Source organism: Typopeltis vanoorti, chromosome 6 (genome assembly GCF_054136105.1).
Source record: "Typopeltis vanoorti isolate ZY-2024b chromosome 6, IOZ_Tvanoo_1.0, whole genome shotgun sequence".
Classification (NCBI taxonomy): domain Eukaryota; kingdom Metazoa; phylum Arthropoda; class Arachnida; order Uropygi; family Thelyphonidae; genus Typopeltis; species Typopeltis vanoorti.
This window is the reverse complement of record NC_143554.1, coordinates 63526210-63548613: the sequence shown is the minus strand read 5'-3', so window position 1 is coordinate 63548613 and position 22404 is coordinate 63526210. Positions and strand designations below refer to the sequence as shown.

At 35.7% G+C, this 22404-nt stretch overlaps 1 protein-coding gene across 1 annotated transcript in view; it reads right to left on the bottom strand.

Annotated features, from left to right (window-relative positions):
- The window catches only part of ND-42 (NADH dehydrogenase (ubiquinone) subunit ND-42), a 137539-nt gene that overhangs the window by 104007 nt on the left and 11128 nt on the right, over positions 1 to 22404 (bottom strand). The window contains exon 2 of the mRNA XM_090394848.1: positions 4480 to 4566. Within this exon, the coding sequence (XP_090250974.1) occupies positions 4480 to 4566 (87 nt within the window). The remainder of the gene's footprint in view (positions 1 to 4479; positions 4567 to 22404) is intronic.

The following is a 22404-nucleotide window of genomic DNA, read 5'->3' as shown; positions in this document are numbered from 1 at the left end:
ATTGTGGAAGAGAAACTTCAAGAAGAAGTAATTGGGTTTAGGCCAACAGAGTTTGTCAGGATCAGATTTTCATTTTAAAATGAAAAGCTGTCCAGAACATCAGCTGTATAGGACAAATGTACTGGACAGCTTTTCATCTTAAAATGAAAATCTTATCCTGACAATCTCTGTTGGCCTAAACCCAACTTCTTCTTCTCGAAGTTTCTTCTTCTGTAATATGATACAGAGCAATGTATAATCTACATTTAAATTGTAAGTCAGCAGTTAGAATTGAAGGAAGTACAAGAAGGTGGTTAGATATAAAATCAGGTGTGAGAGAACAGCACACTATTTCTACTCTTCATCATCATCTATATGGATCATATTATGAAAGAAAGGGGCATTAAATCTGATAATATCAGAATTGGATATATATATCAAACTTAGCTCTTTATTTTGTACAGATTATTATTATTATTATGGGTATCTCCATGGAGCCAGTAGACTCATCGTGGGAGACCCAAACTAGTAAAGCAATATCTATCATATCTCTTCTTGAAGTCATTTATAGACGAAGAACTCACAACTGAGTCAGGCAATGAATTCCACTCATTCACTACCCTCCAGGCGAAAAATCTCATTCTCACACCCTTGTTAACCACACTTTTCTTTAATTTCTAGGGATGACCTCTTGTTCTTCCATCACTATCAACACAGCTGCAACATTTCCCCTGCACTGCACCAATCTTATAAAAACCTTTTAGTAATTTAAATGTTTCTATCATATCCCCCTCTTCTCCGCCTATCAACCAACCTCTGTCATCCACAAGCTCTCAATCTATCAATGTAGAGAGCATTTTTACATCACTCACTAACCTAGTCACTAAAGTGACTAGGTTAGTGAGTGATGTGAGTGAATGTGAGTGAACCCACTAAAGTTATCCTTTCGAAGTCATTCTTCCTTTTACTTGCCACATAGTGGAAGAACTCTTTGGGATTACCCCTAATGCTGTACACCTTAAAAATTCCAGTGCAAGTCTCCAGGATTCTTTAAGTAAACTGAATGTAGATGTAATTTGAAATTAAAAAAACAGCAGGAAAAAGACCAAAAGTATGAAAAGACATGCAGAAACATGGAAAACTTCAAATGCATTCAAAATGGAGAACATATAGGACAAGTAAAACATTTTAGATATTTAGTGAAGATGGATTTTATATATGGAAACAGACAATAGAATAATCAAAACTGGCATGATGGGGAGCCAGATGAATGCAAAGGTGGGCTGAAAAGTTCTGATAAACACATAGAACAAAAATAATATTAAAGCAACTGATATAACCAAAAGAAAGAACATATCTTAAACCTTTTAACCCCCATGTTTCATCAAATTGTAATAATTTATTCTTTTTCTTTTAGGATATATAAGAAGACATGTTGGAGGTTTTGAAGAAATTCAAAAACAGAGAGGTGCAGAATGTCATCGAGTTTTTCGTGCTACAAGGAAAAATCTGCAACTGAGATTCACCAAATTCTGTGTGAGACTTAATGGGACTGCACCCCAGAATATCCAACAGTTAGTTACCAGATGGGTGGCTAAGTTTCAAACTGAGAATCCTGAGACAACAGATGTCCCCAGGTCAGGAAGAGCTTCCACAGTGATTACACCTGAAAACATCGATGAAGTGCATGCCATGTTCCTTGATGACAGACAATACCAGCCAAAACATTGCAAAGACTCAGAGGATATCTATGGGAACGAATTGGGGTCATTATCTGCCAACAGCTAAACATGCAGAAGCTCTATGTGAAGTGGGTCCTCAAACGTTTGAATGCCAACCAAAACAGAGAACGCGTGCTATCATTTCAAGGTTTTTTGGCTGCTATTGTGACTGTTGATGAAACATAGTTTCATCACTATAACTCAGAGACCAAACAACAGTCAATGGAGTGGAGATACAAAGGTTCTCCATGACCAAAGAAGTTCCAAAAACAAAAATCAGCAGGGAAGGTTCTTGCCATTGTCTTCTGGTATATGGATAGTGTAATTCAAAAAAGATGAAACCATTACAGCAGCAGTTTATTCAACAGCTCTGGAGGAATTGAAGGAGGTACTGATGGAAAAACGGTATGAGAAACTGCGCAAAAGTGACACAGGAAAACAATGCTGTCCTGTGTTGCTTTTGAAGGACAGCACACCTGCTCACGCTTCATGAAATCCAACAGACAATGCACAACTTGAGCTTTCAATGTCTGCCTCACCCACCCTATTCAGTGGACCTAGCCCCATTTGATTATTTCCAAATTTAAAGAAACACTTGAAAGGAACAAAATTAAACACAGATGATGAAGTCATATCTACAGCTGAGGAATGGTCTGTGCAACAAAGGAAAGACTTTTTTTCTCAAAGGACTATAAATGATGCAGCAGCATTGTAACAAGTGTATAACACTTCGTTGGGAATAAGTAGAATAATGTGTAAGTTAATTCAATTCCTTCATGGAAATAATCACAACTTTACAGCACACCCTCATAAATTTAAATGAGAATAAGAGAGAAATTAGCCCAAACCACTAAACTAGCAGTATACATGATGGTGTGTGTTCAAACCAATTTTAACTTAGGGATCTGAGATGGGTTAGAAATAAAACAGTTGATCAAAGACTGGAGACTACATATGTTTTTCAAAAAAAAAAAAAAAAAAAAAAAAATGGCGGAGGGGTAAATATTAAAATCATATGAAAAATGAAGATCTTAGGATGGAACTTGACATTGTTAGCATTCAAGAATGTGTGAGCAGAGCTAATCTAAAGTGGTATAGCCATTTAAAATGGGAGAGGAAAAGTATCCAATACGAGGTGGTATCAAAAAGTTTTGAGACTAGCTCTGTTTACAAGAAATTACTTTATTTATCTACATTTACACACTATCACCTTCAAAATAGTCCCCTTGCATATCAATACAATGCTCCCAGCATTCTTGCCACTTCTGGAATGTGTCCTGGAAGTCTTCTTTTTGAAGCATGTCAAGCACCTTCTGCGATTCATGCTGGATCTCTGCAATAGTGTCAAAACAGTGACCTTTGAGCTGGATCTTCATCTTTGGGAAGAGGGCGAAGTCTGTAGGAACCAAATCTGGCAAGTAAGATGGGTGCAGAAGTGAAATCATGTCGTTTCTGGCAAGAAACTCGTGTGAGGAGAGCTCGGTGACAGGGTGCATTGTCGTCGTCGTGGAGAATTCAGTTTTTCGCGCACCACAGATCTGGTCACTTTTGCCGAATGTCCTCCCTCAGACGCCTTAAAACCTGGCAACAGAACTCGCTATTGACAGTCTGTTCCTGAGGATGAATTCTCGATGCACAATGCCGCGAATGTCGAAAAAGACGATGAGCATGCACTTGGTCGAGCTGCGGACCTGCCTCGCCTTTTTCGGTCATGGAGATGATGGGCTCTTCTACTGTGAAGACCGTTGCTTCGTCTCAGGGTCGTACCCGTACACCCAAGTTTCGTCACCAGTAATGATCCTCAAATTTCACGTTTGCTCTTTGTTCTAACTTGCTGTCCATGATGAAATCATGGATGTGGTAACCCAGGTGGTCAGAATAGCATCAGTTGCACAGCGGGATCCCAATGTACACAGGACGATGTCTTTTGGCACACTGACTTATGAAGGTAGGTGCTCCCTGTGATTGTGTGTGCATCTGTTGGCGCATTACAAACCTAGTTAAAAAGACATTTTGATACCACCTCATACATGTCTGATGTAAAGATGGCAAGAAAAAAGACACAGAGGAAGACCAAGATCTCGTTGGATTGATACAGTTAGAAATCTCCTAGAAGGCAGAAATATAAGATCTGATAATATAGGAGTGATAACAAGTGATAGATAATTTGGAGGAAAATTGGTGAGATGACATTAGTAATAATGGAAACTTAAGTAGTATTGTTATAGAATTCTTAAAAACACACACATACACACAGACTCTTGAGAGTACATATAAAGGAACAGATGATGATGGAAAACACACACAAAAAAAACAATATTAGAAAATGGAAAAGTGAGAGGTTAAGCTATTGGTGAAAGTGTATACATGCCAACTTATACATGCAATAGACAAGTGCATAAAATATTTTTTATTTTTTATTTAATTTCTTTCAGCTGAGTTAGTTGGCATTGAGCATCTTTGTAGGAATGATTTCCCTCTGGGTGTTTCAGATCTATAACAAGCATAAAACTGACCTTAAACACATTTGGTGACAGCATTACAAATTAGTAAATTAGGCAAAAAAAAGTAGGAAATAGGCAATTAGTGGAGTTCACATTACCATTATCACTGCTGGCCTTCCATCAAGAATAAGAACAAATAAATGTGTTCTCTGTATGTTTTAAATTTGTTATGATTACAGATTCCTTTCAAATATCAATTTCATAACATGGACAAATTTTTATATATAACATTTATATAATAATGCATTCTAGCAGGATGAATATCATTAGCTCACCTTCTCTGCTGATATAACCAAATTTAAACATTGCTTCAAGAAAAACAAAGTCACTGTATATGCATCTATCCATTATAACACCTTGTCCTACAAACAAGAAAAACAAATTTTATTAGAAACAGTTAAGAGTTTAAAAACAATTGCCTTTTTAATTTTTAAATTCTCAATTACTTTTTAATATGGACATGCAGTGAGTGTCTACTTAACATGACACCATGACATCCATATTATTGTGATTTTGATTTTTTTTAACATATTAAACAAATGTAAAAAGTGTAAATACCACCTATTAGTGGCAAGTATATATTCGGGAGTAAAGCAATAAACACACAGGATGACATGCCATAAAATAAATATTAAACAGAAAAGTGCACTATGTATTTTTATATTAGTTGGGATCTGTTTTTGTTTCCAGTCATTCAGAAAGAGAAAGAACAAATTGTCAGTTTTCTATCTGGTCTTATGTGATATAACAAGATATATATATGTACAGGGCTCAACAAATTCTGCAAAATCCTACTTGATATGAAAAAAAGTACTCATCCAAGACTCCCTTTTTTTTTTTTAAATGAAATGTTCTATTAAGTCAACTGGGGTTTAGTGTTGTATAGTGTTTCGAGAACATTTCTGTGTGAGAACCACTCCAAGAGGGAAAGTTCAATAAATAATAAGAACAGAAAGAATAATATAACAACCCAATGTTTTAGAAAATATTATTTATTACTAGAATGACCTTTATATTATACATATTCTTCAGTGTTTTCTTGAATTTTTTTTTTTTAAAAAAAAAAAGATTCTGTTTAGAAAGTTATTTTTAATAAATAAAAAATGTTCTATTATGTTTAACCTTCCATTACTTGCCAGCTGACAAAAGCTATTCACCGTGGGAAAGTAGAGATGCATATTTGTTGAGTCCTGTATATGTATATACTGTATGTACAGATAGATATATGTATGAGGAGGAGGTACTAGAACTGTTGCACAAACTAAATAAGAATTTTGCAATAGGGACTGATGCGATATCAGGAAGGATGCTTAAAAAACTGTTCAGCTGAACATGCTGTTACGTTGACCAGGCTATATAATTTGAATGTCAGAACATGGAAAATTCCATAGGAGTGGAAAAATGTATGATAAGCCCATTCCACAAGGTGGTACAAAGATGTGCCCAACTCTTGACCTATCAGTATTCCAGGAGTGGTAGTGAAGATTTTTGGAAAAGTTAGTAAGAGCTTGTATACAGAAATGGATTGACAGAGAATCTATACTTTGCAAGGAACAGCATGGGTTCGAGAAGATCACGTTTCAGAAACTTGCTCACGTCTTATAATGTTGCCACTGAGTTAGACAAGAGGACATACTTTCAAATTTTGCTAAGGTATTTGACAGGACACAACAAGGAAACTGTTGCATAAATGAAGCATATGGAACTGGATTTTAAAATATTAGTGTGGATAAGAGGACAACTAAGTGAAACACATCAAAAGGGCATATTGGGACATGAATCTGCAAGATTTAGCAGGTGATATTCATCTGTGATACAAAGATAGGTAGTGTAATCAGGAATGAAGCTAATATGCAGTACTTGCAGAATGATTTGAATAGACAGAAACTGTGAGCTTGTGAAAATTGCTACCAGTTCAATGTTAGTAAATGTAAAGTCATACACTTTGGTCTAATGAGATATCTAATATCATATTATGCTGGTGGGCTTATGATAGAAGCAACTGTTTACACTAGGATCTTGAAGCTTTAGTTGACAGGAAAGTTTCACACAGTAAAGATTGCAAATACAACTTAGAAGATAACTGCAAGGGAAACAAACCTTAACATGCAAGGAAAAGGAAGTCATTTTGTCTCTTTACAAGGTCTTGACATAACCTCACTTGGACTATTGTGCACAGGTCTGATCATTTGGTTTCATTGGTGACACAGATTCAGTCGAGAGAGAGCAAGAGTCACCTGGTTTTAGTGATACTGATACAGTAGAGAGAGAGAGTGCAAAAGGGAGCGTTAAAGATATTAGGGTTGTGGAATGTAGTTTATAAAGACCTATTGAGAATTTGTGGACTAATACGGGTCAAGAGGAAGACAGATACGAGGTTGAAGATGTGGTTGCAGTAGCAGAAGAATGGAATGAATAAAGATGTGGATGACACGTAAGAATGGAAATCAGTCAGGATTAGGGAAATGGGAGTGATCAGACCAAAGAGAGAGGTGTGAAATAGCAGCTAGAAGAGAGGATGACGTTGGTGCTGGTAGAATTGCTTCACACAAGGATAGTTATGTTTGTACACAAATGTAAGTAAGGATTATTCGAAAAAAAAATAGAGAGCTGAGTTTGTTGCACTGATTGAGTCAGTATGCCCAATGATAACTGGAATAAGTGAAACTTGGTTGTCTGAGGAGGATGTGATGTCGGGAACAGAAATAGAAGGATATGTAATTTTCCAGAAGGATAGAAATGTGAAAAGAGGAGAGGGTGTGTGTGTGTGGGGGGGGGGGTGCTGTTAATGATTGCAGAGGAATTGTGTCTGCTAAGTGTGGAAGTTGATGGTGCATGCACAGATTTTGAATCTGTGTGCTGTGAAGTTGAAATAAACAGGTTAATATATCTGATAAGATGCTGTTACAGGCTAAGGAATGCAGAGAATATCGATTGTGAATTGTTTATGCAAATTTGCTCGGCATGCAAAAAGAAGGTGATCCTGATGGGAGACTTTAATTACAAGAATATAGAATGGAAGGAAAAGATAGTGTATGGAAACAAGGAGAGTAAGTTTGTGGAATTTCTGAGAGATAAGTATCTAAAGCAGCATGTGATTGAAACAACCAGAGGCTTTAATGTTTTGGATTTGGTGATAAATTCACAAGAAGTAGTTGTTAATGAAGTGTTAACACTGTCGCTGGTTGGTGAGAGTGATAATGAGGTACTTATTTGGGAAGTGATGAAACAAAAAAAGGTTACTGCCAAAAATGGATATTTGTGGAAGTATAAAGCAGGTGGTTCTAGGAAGCTTTATATTCAGTTAGCATCAGTATGTTGTGTAGATGAACCAAGTGGAAAAGATGTTGACAATGCATGGAACTCACAAGGCAGCATCTGACAAAAGCAATGTATAACTGCATACCAAGGATTAAGAGGATAAATAGAGTAGAAGTGAAATGAATCAACAGTGAACTCAAGGAAGCTGTTCTGAAAAAGAAAATGTTGTGGAGGAGGTACACGACAGATGGTGATGATCAGATCCATGATCAGATGCAGGCTAGAAAGGTGACGACATGGTAAAAAAAGAAAAGGTGCAGTATGAGAGGAGATTGGCCAGTCATGCCAAGGTTAACTCAAGGGAATTATTCTGCTATATGACAAGCAAAAGAAAGAATAATTATGGCAGGTTAACACTGGTGGATAGTCATGGAAGCAGAATAATAGCTACAAAGGATATAGTGGAATTATTGAATGAGCACTTTATCAGCATATATCATACTGGGGTAAATGATGATGCGCAATATATAGAAAGGAAATAAGTATTCGAAGAATTAGAAGTGAAAGAATTAAAGATGCATCAGATGTTGGTTGAGTTAGATGTTAATAAGACTGTGGGAATGGATGACATATCACCATGCATTCTTAAGGAATGTGCACCACAGTTAGCTATTCCCTTGACCTGGTTATTTAATGAAAGTCTTGCAGTGGGTAGGGTTCCTAAGGAGTGGAAAGAAGACAAAACAGTGCTACTTCACAAGCATGGTTCTAGGATAGAAGTGTCCAACTATGACCAACTATGTGGTCAAGTTGACCAACTATGTGGTCAACTTGACCACAACTTCAGTTGATATAACTGAAGTTGTGGTCAAGGTGTTGGAGAGATTAAGGAACAGAATACGGCTGCACATCATAGTGCTGCTATGATAAGTATACTCTAACATGTAGGGATAAGGAAGTGGCTGTGCCACTGTATAAAGGGCTGCTCAGACCACACTCGGACTCAAATTTGGTCACCTGGTTTTCAATGTGATGTGGAGACATTGGAGTGGGTCCAGAGGCAGGTGACTAAGATAATGTTAAGACTTTGGAATGCTGGCTATGGAGAGAGCTGAAGAGATGTGGATTACAGAGTTTGGTGGATAGGAGGAAAAGAGGTACTATGATAGACATTTAAGTTAGTAAGAGGATTTTATCAGATTAATCTGGAGGGGATTATAAAAAATTGTAGAAGGGGGGAGAGATCAAAACCAGAAGTCATCCCTGGAAGTTATGTAAGAGTGTGTGCTGAAGAGGGATGTGAGGAGTAAATTTTTACCTAGAGAATTGTCAGAGAATGGAACCCATCAGCAGAATGTGTTGTTAATGCAAGGAGTGTTAAGGATTTTAAGATTCGACATGATAAATATGTTGTCAGTTGAATGAACCTCCCACGGTGAGTCTGATGACTCCATAGAGGGTGTAGTAGTAGTAGTAATAATAATTATAATTATTATTATTATGTGACACCTCCAGGGGGTCCAAAGATTCATCGAGGGAGAGTGTGCCAACATGCCAAAGCATCGAATGCTTGTCCCCTTCCAACTACTAATCACGCTGAAACTTGCTTAACTTTCTGCATAAGCCATTAGTAGCAGAGGTTCTACCAATCGACCAACTTACATTAAGTAAAGATGGCAAATTAAATATAGAAATAAGCAGAAAACTTGTATGGTAGAGAAATATGAATTTATATAGAATAAAAGAAATAAGTGAAACAAAGTAGATGGTATCTTTGTACCCACATTGCAGAGGCCATAAATTGTTCCACCTATAAACTAGATAAACACTTGGTATCTGAACCTAACAAACACATCAGAAGACATCATCACCCATTAAAAAAAAAAGCTCCACACACTTTAATTGGTGTGTGATTGGAACTGATTGCTTTTTGTGAGTGCAGGTAGCATGAATGAATCCAAGAACAGGTATGAGATGACTACAATAATAAATTGAAAGAATTATCCTATACATGAAGTTATTTGCCTATAGTAAAGACTCCAACAATATCAATTAAAAATAAAACTTTAAGTCTGCTAGATAGCATTACAAGTTAGCCAGCAAACTGTGTCCAAACTAAACATGTTTTATCCACATACACCAAGACTATATAAGCTACATAAGGCCCATAAACCTGGGCCCTTTGTATCCACATTGCAGAGGCCATAAATTGTTCCACCTATAAACTAGATAAACACTTGGTATCTGAACCTAACAAACACATCAGAAGACATCATCACCCATTAAAAAAAAAGCTCCACGTACTTTAAAACGACTATACAAACTTTCAATTACAGGAGAATGATCGCTCAATGGGCTTGGAAGTGTCATTCCTTTTTACAAATGTTCCAGCAAACAATACATTAGATCTCCTGTTCAAAATTTATCCTTCTGATATTTGCAAACTCTTTAAGTACTTTCTTAAATCAGAGCATTTTAGCTGGAACAACCAGCTCTTTAAACAAATTGAAGGTGTAGCACTGGGCTTCCCACTTTCACCCCCCCATTGCTAACTTGTACATGGAATCATTTGAATCATTGGCACTTAATTTGCTTTCCCCTGCCCCTCATCCAAGCCCAAAGTTTGGTTGGAATCCATACAAAATATCTTTGCCAGTTGGTGGCATGGTGGTTCTAACTTTTTACATTTCCTCAATAATATCCATCCTCAAATTAGTTTCACTGCAGAAGAGGAAAAAGAAAGGGCTCTTGGCTTCTTGAATACTTTAGTTACAAAGTAAGTAGACGGATCTCTTGAAGATTGCCTGGATCCTCTTTTGTTTGAGTGTCTGCAGCATCCTCTTCCAGTGTAGAACCCAATATTTCAGTGAGATACACACAGGATAAACTACTTTGGTCAGGAAAAAAGAACAGAAAAAATACTTCTGGAATAAGAACCAAAAAGATGACTATCGCAACATGTCTTAGAGAAAGACTATTTCATAAGATGGAAGCCAGGCTACTTTACAAATGCAGGTTTAAATCGAAGAGACTGTTCCAGGAAGCAGCACAAGTTCTACAGATTAACTGCAGCAGAACAGATGGTATGATTTCATAAATTTCTGGTACATTGCTCTACCTACCTTCAGCATTAACAACAAGAATCACCACGAGGAGCGCCACTGTCACTCTCCATGAACGGTGCTATCTTTGTTATTCAGGTCATTTTGGTTTATCTTCAATGTATGTGGCATTAAATTGCCTCTGATAATGCTAGCTTAAATAATTCATTTTAACTAGTAAATTAGTTATTTGTATTGCATATGTAGGTAGTTTTCTGTTCCAGAAACTTCGACATGAATAATGACACTCTCAGTAAAGAGACGACTACTCTTGTTGAAGAGTAGTCATCTACAATTAAGTGTGTGTGTGTGTCTTTTGGGATTTTGGAACATCTGAACAGTTTTTGTACTTAAAAGCAAGCTTTAGTGATTGAATATATTTTTTTTGAAGGGATAGCTTTTCCTAGTTATAGCATAACTAGGTGAGGTTGGTGAGAGAGCATATCATTTATAAGAGGATGGTGAAATAACCGAGTCCTGAGGAACACCTACATTAACAGAAAAATCTGAAGAGAGAACTCCCTTCCACCACCACACATAGCAAACAACCTGAGAGAAAATTGGCAATCTAATTACAAAAGGCAGATCATAAGATGGCAATTTGCTGAGAAGCTCTTGATACCATACCTTATCAAATGTCTTGCAAATGTCAAGTACAACAGCATGGGTTTCTCCACACTTTTTCCATGGCATGTGTCCAGAAGTGGGTGATGTAGGCCAAGAGAATTTCTAGATTTTGAATCTGTCGATTTTGATTCTGACTAATTGACAGTTCTCCAGATATCAAAGAGGTTGACTGCTGATGATCTTCTCCATTACTCTGGACAAGCTGCTGTTAATTCCAAAAATAATCTCTCTGACATTGAAGACTTCTGTATAGCACCTTTTTAGCAGTCATTCTTAGAGAGATTGTTTTTGGAATCAACAGCAGCTTTAACACATACTCCAAACCTCAACAAATATGGCTGCATAAATATAACAAAAATCTGGAAGACAGTCATTTTAAGATCTAATTAATACTTGTTTTCTCTCATTTTACAACACAGATGGTGCCTAATTAGGACTTTAGTTCCTTGTGTTGTCCGTTACAATTTTTTTTTTTTTTTTTAAAACTAGTCCCACTGTTATCAAATCGTTATTGTTTCATGTACTGTGACAAACTATTCTTGTGCTGTGAATATGCTGGATATAATACCAGCGAAACATCAGCTAATAGGTTAATAAATATTAATTTTTTTTTTATCATTCTGTCTTATAATCACTACCATGAAAATAAATTAATATGTACTGCCAACACATAAGCATTTCCATGCATTTAGAAACCCTTTTTTGGAATTCAGGTTGTTCAAGACTCTTCTGATGTCTTTCTTGCAGAAGGCACGAGGAGGGATTTACCTTCATGATATATTTAGGAAATGGATGAGAATAATGATGCCAAGAGGTCAGCTTTATCTTCAGGTGATACTGCAATGCTACTATATGAATGAGAAAAAGATGGAAACACAGATGGACAAAAGTTACAACCAATGGCTTTTGCAGAGAGCCAAGAAGGCACAACTGACATTGGCATGGTTGGCAAGTTTTCCATATTTAGTCCTATGAAAGTCAGAATTAACTTTTTAATGGTGGATATGCAAGTACTGTGAGATTCAGTATAGGTTGTGAATATAGCTAGAATTTTTGTCTTGAACCATTTCTTATAAGCTGTTTTCTTTTCTTGGACTTCCCTGGCATACTTTTTAGAAAACCAAGGTTTGGATATAGGATGGACATTTTGAACAGAAAGAGAACTACTCATTCCATTCCAACATGGCTAATTTCTGCAACAAGATCACAAAAAGCAATTGGATCTGAAGAACAGAAAGAGTAGTTTGACCATGGAAAGGAGGAACAAAAAAGTCAAGGATATCTTCCTTTTCCAACTTGGTCATGTTGGAGTGCCAAACTATGTGAGGCTGTGAATGGCTGAGAGGAGAACAGTCCACAAGAGATGAAACTTAAATGAGACTGTGATCTGAATCACCAAAAGGAGCACTTCTACAAAATACTTGGAAGAACTGGTTGAGAAAAGATCCCAAATGTTGAGTGTGTGGGTAGAGAGGATGGTCAGGAATTCTGGTTGAGAGATTATTTGTTTTAAATTGTTGCTTACAGCATATCTCAACTTCTTTTCCAGCTTGGTAAATGGAATTTGTAAAAGGGAGCTAGTTAGAATAGTGGATGTTAAAGTTGCCAATGAAGATGACTCACTGTTAGGGAATTTGGATTGTATGAAATCAAGTTTCACAAATAAGAAATAAAGAGGACAGAATGGTTTTCAGAATTAGGGGAATAGAAGAAACAGCAGATGAATGACACATAATGGGGATGTGGGGAATGATTTTAAGTACAGAAGGTCCAAAAGGGGGAGATTTAAGATTAGGCAATCTCTGGCAAGGTATGTCAGATTGCACAAAAACTAACCTTGTGGTGGAAGGAAAGACTCAGGGGAAGGGGGGGGGGGGGCAGAAACTAGAACCCCTCTGGAAACTAAACATGGCAATGGCCACTTCAGGCTCCCAGAAAGCAAGGTAGTGATATTTCACTGGGTGATAAAAGCCACTTACTACCTAGTAGGTCTAGTTGGCATTTCCTCCAATTAAGAAGGTATCCTTATACAACAGGAATATTAGATGGAGTCCTTCTGGCAGAAAGAGGCCACACCTTGAGAAGGCAGGGTTGACTTCACTGTATATTATTCAGATGGCTAAATCTTAGGGATACAAGAAGAATTATCATTATGGTAGATTTCAACTATGGGGAGAAGAAAGCATGCAAGACAAAGAAAAGAATTTATGAACTTATTGAGGGATAGTGCTGAATAAAGGTTGTAAGAAAACTACATAATTGGACTGCAACCCCAGAGTTAGAAGAATAAATTACACAAGAGTAAATAAATTAATGAAACTTTAAAGAAAGATGAAGATAAATTATGATAAAGAAAATGGCATGAATTTAATATCAAAGAAAGAATGATGACCAGGCTCAGGAGCAATATAAAAAACAGGTTAGGAGATTGACAACCATGGTGAGGAAAGTAAAACTAGACTAAAAAAGGAATCTAGAAAACAAGCAAAAGGAAACCATATGCTATTACTTGAAAAAACAAACAAACAAATAATGTCCCTAATGAATCCAGGTAGTAGGAAAGCTTTGGATGCATTAGAGATTGCTATGTTGTTCAGTGATCATTTTTGGGTAAAGAATACATTCCAGAAAGACCACTTAGTTCTCTGAATGAAAGGGGAACTGGACAAAGGGAAGATGAGTTGAAATTAAAGCTATAGCTTGATTTGAATACAGCAGTGTATTCAAATAGACTGGATATCAGAATGAGTAACAAAGGAATGCAAAAGAAAATTATTCCCTGACCTAGTTGTTTAACTTGAGCCTTAAAATGAATGGCAGGACAGTACTCATTAGGAAGGAGGGCAAGATATTTCAATTATACAAGAATCAAGCTAAGCCTGATGCAATCAATCAGTATCTCTAGAGCGCTTAAGATAATAGTGATTAGAACATGCATTCTGAGGGACAGCAGTGATTAATCTAAAGCAAGCAATTTGTTCACATTACATAACAGTGATTTCGGAGTTCAAAAATGGGACTAGATAAATAATGATACTTCTGAATATTGTCAATTCATTTGACAGGATTTCACATGCAAATTTGTTATACAAACTAAAATAGATGGGTAAGCAAAACAGTGTTGTGACATGAATAGGAGAGTGGCTAACTAATAGTATTAGAAAGTGATGTATGGAGGATCTCAATTTGCCAGCAAAGGTTGGTCGATTGGCAGAGCCTCTGCTACTAATGGCTCACGCAAAAAGTAAGTTTGAGCACAGTTAGTAGTTGGAAGGAGATCAATTGTTTGATGGTGTTGGCACACTCTCTCTCAATGAGTCTTTAGACTCCCTGGAGGTGCCAAATAATAATAATTTAAAACAGAGGACAATGATTAATGGTGAACTACAAAGCTCTGTATTTAGGCCATTGAACTATTGTTTAACTTATATATTAATGATGTTGGGAACCATCTGGAGGGTAATATCCAGTTATCTGCTGCTGATACCAATCAAGTTCTGCAGTGATAAGGGGGGGGGAGAGAGAGAGAGAAAATCACTGCACAAAATCTACAAATGATAACAAATACCAACATTGAATTGATATTCGTTATCATTTGTCCATAAACTGATTCTATGGACAAATGATATAACGAATACCAATTCAATGTTGCCAATTGCAAAGTTATGCATTTAACACTAAGAACATCGAAGGCAGAGTATTATATTAATGGAAATTTGCCACAAGCGTTGATAAAGGTACAGACTCAGACTTAGGGGGTGATGGTAGATAATGGAAAATCAAAGTTTAGGGCTCCACAGCTAAGGTAGTTTAGTCATCACTATGAATAACTGAAAAGTTGAACAGACAATAACTTGTAAAAATAAGGAATTTATTCTCCTACTTTTTTATGACTTTGATAAGACTGCAATAGTCCAGATCTTATCAAAGATATGGTCAGGTGGATTCCAGGGAAAAATCAGCAGTGGATAACCTTGATCTCTGGCCTAAGGAAGTGTGCATTAGAGGACAGAATAAGAAAATGTAGAATTTGAGAAGTTAGTGGAGGCAAAATCTCTTTTGTATAGATACCAGGGAAACTTTACAGATCATGGTAGGTAGGGGGGAACTCAATATCATCCCTGGAATCTGAGCAAGAGAGTGTGTGATTAGGAAATATATGATGTTCATGTCATTCTCATTACATGCTGTGTGTGGAATGCACTATCCATGGATATTTGTTCTGAGCTCATCTTCAGTGAATGTGTTCAAGAAGAGATATATCTATTTAGGCATTTAGAATAAGACCTCCACTTATGGCAATCAGTCCTTGCTCTCTGAAGGAGCCTGCATAATAATAATGATCATTATCATTAAATCGTGATCATTATCACAAAAAGACAAAGATTAATAACAGCAGAAATGAGAAAAACTGCAACGTATACTCTATTTAATCACAAAGAAATTATGAAAGAATTAAACCAAGAATTAGTAATAGAAAAAATTAAAAAATATCAATTTATGTTTATCAATTCATTAATTACATACATAACCCAACCCATCGTGAAAATTTTGAAAAATTAATAATTATATTTAAAATTTAAATATTGAATTGTAGATATCAGAAAAAGAATATTATAAGAAAAAACTTTGTTCAGAGCGTAATACAGGAAAAGAAGAGCAAAGAAACTACAAATTGAACAAGAATTGTCTGGTTCCTTGGATATATTTTTGACTGAAGAAACATCACATTTAGAAAAGAAATAAAAAATTTCATCTACTGATGCTGGTAGTGGTGCTAGTGTTGTAATAACATCAAAAGAAACAGAAGCTGATAGCTGTTCTAGGATATCATAAGATCAAGAAAATTCATATTCTTCTTCAGACAAAACTTTTTTGTCTTTTTAAAGAATTATCACGCTCTGCTTTCAATTTTGATGCAAACGATCCAGGTACTTGGCCCAAAATTTTATGTATAAAAATAAGAGATTGTTCAGTAGAAAATTCCTCTTGGTAGATAATTAAATATAACTTTCCTAAAGAGACAATTCTGGTTGAAAATGTTCTGACTATTATATTAGAATGCTCCCAAATGGAGAAAAATTCAACAGCAATTATTTGATATACTTGATATCACAAAATTCAGTTTTTTTTGCTATTATTGTAAGTTATGTGATCTTATATCAAAACTTAGCAAGGAATATGGCTGTAATGATTGGCAACATTTACCACAAATACTAAAAAAACATAAAACAAGTGCCATAGATATGAGGGTTGTTTGAAATGTTTGGTAAAAAAAATAAATTAAACACATTTTTTTTTTGGAAAAAATCACCTTTATTTCTCAATACAGCCTTCACTGAGGTCTACACATTTGGTCCAATGAGTTTCCAATTTTTTTATCCCATTTAAAAATTAGGATTTTGTCAAATTGTGCACAATAGTCATTGACAGCCTTGATGACATCCTCGTTTAAAGAAAATGTTTCCTACCAAGCTGAATTTTTAAGGTTGGTTACAAGAAGTCACACAGGGCCGGATAATCAATTCGAGCAATTTTGCTATTGCAAAGGCCGATGGGTGGGATGGTGAATTGTCTTGATGAAAAAGCACTTTTTTGTCTGCCAATCTTGGCAGTTTTTCTTCAGTTCTTCTTTTAAACAGTCCAACAATGACGCATAATAGACTCCTGTTATTGTCTTATCCTTTTCCAAATAGTCTATCATGATGATTCCTTGGGAATCCCAAAAAACAGTGGCCATCACCTTCCCAGATGGCCAAAGCGGTCTCAGCTTTTTTCGGTGCTTTTTCACCGGGCATTGTCCACTGTTTTGACTTCTGATTGGACTCAGGTGTGTGGTGGCGGATCCAAGTTTTGTCTTGGATCCGCCACCGATACAGTCATGAATCAATGGAAATAATCCTGCGAATTGTGATTAAACATCACCAAACGCTGCGTTAAAATGTCTTTTCGCATGCGTTTTTGATCAACAGTCAACAATCTCTCACACAGCTTTTTCATGTAGGATATTATACACCTGTTCAGTTGAGATGCCTACAATCAGCAATCTGACACACTTTCACTTGGCGGTCTTCCATCAAATTACCATGGATTTTGTCAATCATTTCCTTCGTAGCGACCTCAGTCAGGCATCTGGAGTGCGCTTCATCTTTATATATAGTATTTATATATTATAAATAAATAGTCTTTAATGCTGGTGCAGAATCCCCATGAACTGCATCTAACTTGGCTTTGATCCATGTGGCTGTCCACTTCTTCAAATAAAAGTGTTTTTATCGAAAAACGAAACTTGTTTTTCTCCATTTTTATGAAAAATGTAACCATGGTCATTTTAAATGTTTGCCAAACAAGAACTAAGCACTGCACGTGGCTAAAATTTTGCCAGGGGTCATGAAAAAGATGATACGTGCCAACACTGGTATGAATGAACAAATTGTATCGCTGTCTAGTGGAAATTTATCAAACTTTTCAAACAGCCCTCGTATTAAAATAGTACAAAATACAGCGAACTTAAAATATCTTTAAGAAACAAAAGTGGCATAATAAAACAGAGACTATGATAGCGAAGAAATATATTGGCAATCCATTATTGAATGCTTAATATACATAATCTAGTATTTATCAAGGCCGTGTATAGCTTTTAGAGGATCATCTAAAAAATTATATGACTGTGACAATGGGAATTTTTTTAAATTAGTAGAAACAACTGCAAAATTTGATACAATAATGTCTGAACATTTACACTGCATTCAAATATCCGAGAAAAAAGAATATTGCACATCATTTAGGACAGCGCTTCCCAAACTGTGGGCTGCAGCCCCCTTTGGGGGCCGTAGGTTTTGTTGAGGGGGGCCGTGAAATAATGAAAACAAATTAAAATGTTTTAAGACTAAGTAGATTTTTTTTATTTTAAAAGAAACGTATTTAACTTTTATTTATTATTTCTTTTTTTGTTATTTTTTATATTTTAATGGAAAAATTCACACATTGATGTTGGTTCACAAACTTTGCTTCCTGCTATTTCGGCGATTAATGAATATTAGTAAATATTGCTTATTCATATGTTTCATTTCAAAGCAGTGGTTAATTGTATTTACTTCGAATGCTCTCTAGGGAAGCTCCAAATTTTTTCTGTCCCTTTCATCACCCGTTCGTAATCAGGGACTGTTGATATCGACTTTATATACATATCAAACTCGTTTTATATTATCACTGTCATCCGAGCTAGTTTTATGTTACCAATAAAAGTTTTGCACATACTTCACACATGAAAAAAAGCTTAAACAAGTTCATGTGGGGAGATAGTAACTCGCTTGCAGTGGTAAACAACACCCTCCCTAACAGCCACTATACTGCAGAGGCAATAAAAACAAGTACTTTTATTATGCCAGTGAATAAGGTATGAGGAGTCTGTGTAATATATTTCTCAACAAATAGTGCAATTAGAGACAACTGGGATAAAAACACACTAATTAATGAATCACATTTCCCCTCATACAGAAACTATGCCATATAGACTGAAACAAAACCATATGTTGCATGGGCAAACACAGTATCTAACTAAAAACTATTGTTATTAATTAGATGTGTGTGAGTTCGATTTCCCAAGGCAGCAATAAAATTCAACCGAACGTGTTAAAATTCGTAAAAGTGTTAAAACTAAGTAATATATATATATAATGAATGTTATGGCAGTTTCACATATGGAATTCGGTTGAAGAGAGCAACCGAAAGATAAGAGCTATGCTTTTATCTTTCGGTTGCGCAATCTTTTGTTAATACCACACCAATCATGTGCACGTTTTAATAACCTGCCTTTGCTGTCTGTTTCGCGTTAGGCTTAATTACCTTAAAGGGAGAAAAGTCACAAAAGAGAAAAATGTTCCTGGTCTGGAGATTCCCTTATTCAGGTAATATTCACTAATTTCATGTTATCAGTCTGTGGTGTGCCAGTATCGGTAAGTGGTGATATTATTTGATCTATTCTATCTTAAAAAATTAACCCTGAGATGGATAGGTGGCTGATAAAAAAATAATAAAAAATTACCACGAACAATCAGAAGAAGCGGAAACAGACTCAAAAAAAGGACAGTATTTCATATTTTACCAGAACAGCCCGCATCGTCTTCAGAACCAAACGGTAAGAGGCAAAAAATGCAATATATGCATTTGATTTTTGCAATATTCGCTGTGTATGTTTTGTATTGAATATAAATACAATAAATATTATAATAATATATCTCTCTATTATGATTTTTTTCGAGGGGGAGGGCCGTGAAATATTTTAATTTTTGCAAAGGGGGCCCTGACATCCAGAAGTATGGGAAACACTGATTTAGGAGATGGCATACAGAATGAAATAATTCATATGATTTCCAAAGGTATACAGAAACAAATTTTAGACATGGTTCAAAACTCAAAATATTACTCCATAATTATTGTTACAATTCCAGACATAACTCATACGGAACAATTAACTCTCATTTAGATTTGTATATCATAACAAAAATAAAAACATAGCAGAAATTCACAAACATTTTTTGGGATTTTGTGCTGTTGAGGACACCACTGGTTAGGGATTACATGAATTTATATTAAATTTACAATCGCTGAATCTGAATATTTCTAATTTACGAGGCCAAGGATTGATAATGGTGTGAATATGATTGGTAAACATCACGGGCTTCAGCAAAAAATTATTGAAACAAATTCTAGAGCTTTCTTTGTTCCATGTTCTGAAACTGTTGAGTTTTTTTGCATTTCTAAGAATTTCTACAATTCTTTTTCCACTTCTACTAAGCAATGAAGTATATTGAATTCTCATATTCAAAATTTAACTTTAAAACTGTTGCCAAATACAAGATGGGAAAGCTGTATAGAAGCGATAAATCTCTCAAAATTAACATACATGAAATTTATCAAGCTCTCTTGGAAATAACTGAAGACGCAATTAAAGATATCAAATCAAGAGCACAAGCTAATAATCTTGTTTTAAAAATTACGTTGTTTAAATTTCGTTGTTTAATTATTATATGGCATAATATTTTAACTAAAATTAATATTGTCAGTAAAATGATTCAAAACCCTTCATTTAATATAAAAACACTTATTGAATGTGTTGAACAAATTACAAAAGAATTAACAGATTATAGGACAGGCATGACAGGGACAATCTTTCATAAAAAAAAAAAAAAAGATATATCCTCTCATGATTTGTTGAACTTCATATATGAGAACAACTTACATGATATGTTTCCGAATATTTCAGTCGTTTTAAGAATTTATCTAACACTACCAGTCTCAGTGGCTTTAGGAGAAAGAAGTTTCTCATAACTCAAAATAATTAAAAATTATTTACAATCAACTATAACCCAAGAACGTTTAACAGATTTGCCTATAATATCTATAGAAAATGATATTATGGATGGTTTAGGCTTGGATGAATTAAGAATTTTGTGCTATTAAAAGCACGAAGGATACAAATTTTGTGATTTTATAAAGTACATGATGTGATTATATTTATAAACTTATGTATATGATCCAAATTTATCTTGTTATACATATAATTATATACTTTACTTTTCATATGTGATTTCCTTGTTTTGTGCGATTACTCTTGTATACTTATTACTGTAATAAATATATATTATAATTATAAAAATGTTTCCTTGTTTTAATTACTTTCATTGACTTTCAAGGGGAGAGGGGACAGTTTTTCAAACTTTGCAGTTTGCACAAAGGCAGCTCATATGCACCCAGCAGCCCTGATCATGCTTAACTTTTGTAATGGATGGATGGTGAAGTGGCATGTAAAAATCTTCCAGTTTCAGTAGGTTTTCTGTATACTAAAAAAAAACATCAAAATTTTTTTTTTCCTTCTCTATTTACTTTGAGAAGGATTTCATGGAATAGCAATTTTTTTGCGATCTTCCAGTTCAAGATCGAATTTTCTGTTTGGGTACAAGCTGTTCAGAGTTAATCTTTAAATTGAATTAAGTCATCTGTTGTTCCCAAACAGCCAAAACCAAACAACAAAAACGTTATCAATATAACACAACTACGTTTTTGGGTTAATTTTCAATAGTGTGTTCTTTTTGAAACTCTCCATAAAGAGATTTGCTATGGCTGGCGATATGGGGGCAGGGAGCCCATGGCAAGTCCTTCTGTTTGTTCCCACTATTTATCCTGAAATGTGAAGAAAATGCAGTGTTTGAATAATCTGACTGTTTCTAGCACAAAAAGTTTTTCTGATGAAGATTCATCAATCTTTCATGAATGTCATACACACACATTGGTGAAAGATTCTCCAAACCTCAACAAATTTGCAACCAAATTTGTTGAGGTTTGGAGAATTTCTTAGGGCTGAGGCTGATTCCATGAATAGTCTTTCGAATTTGAACTTGCTATGGTATATTATTGTAGCTTTCTTCCACCGTATTCTGTGGCACGTATCCAGAGCATGGTCTGCAAGACCCGAGTGGCTGTACTTGTGAAAGCAGATTTAGTCCTTGTGTTCCGAAATTCTGATATTCGCTGTCCTGCCTGTTTGGCCAAAGTAGGACAGTTTACAGCTGCAAGGGACCTGGTATACACCAGGTAGGTCTAGGAGAAGTGGTTGGTCTTTAGTGGAGCGGATAAGGGATGCCAATTTTCTGTATGGTCTGTAACATGAGGTCAAGTCATGTTTTTTTTAAGATTTTGGTAATTTTTTCCAAGGTGCCTCAGATGTAAGGAATGGTGATGGATTTAGAGTAATCCTTGTTGTGGAAGGGGGGGGGTTGTAGTTTGTTGTTTCAATATTTTTTGGATTTTATGGGGGGGGGGGTTAGCCATTCGCTGAGAAAGTGTTGGGGATGTGATTTAGTTCAGTGTTTAGGGCCTTGTCGTTTGAACAGATTAGTTTAGCCCTGTTGTATAGTGTTTTCACCACTCAATTCCCCCCCCCCTCACGACGAGTGAGGGGGAGAGATTGTTGGTGGATGTACCTCCCTGTATGGGTGGATTTTCTATAAACTGAGAAAACCAAGTTCCATCAGGTTGGCAGGTGACTAGTGTGTCTAGGAAAGGTAGGCTGCTGTTTTCTTCTTTTTCCAAAGTGAACTTGATTCTGGGCTGTTGGTTGTTTTAAGTGTGTTAAGGAGAGGAGTGTATCAGAGCCATGTAGCCAAATAGCAAACACACATCAAAGTGGCAAAGCCATGTGGTTGGTTT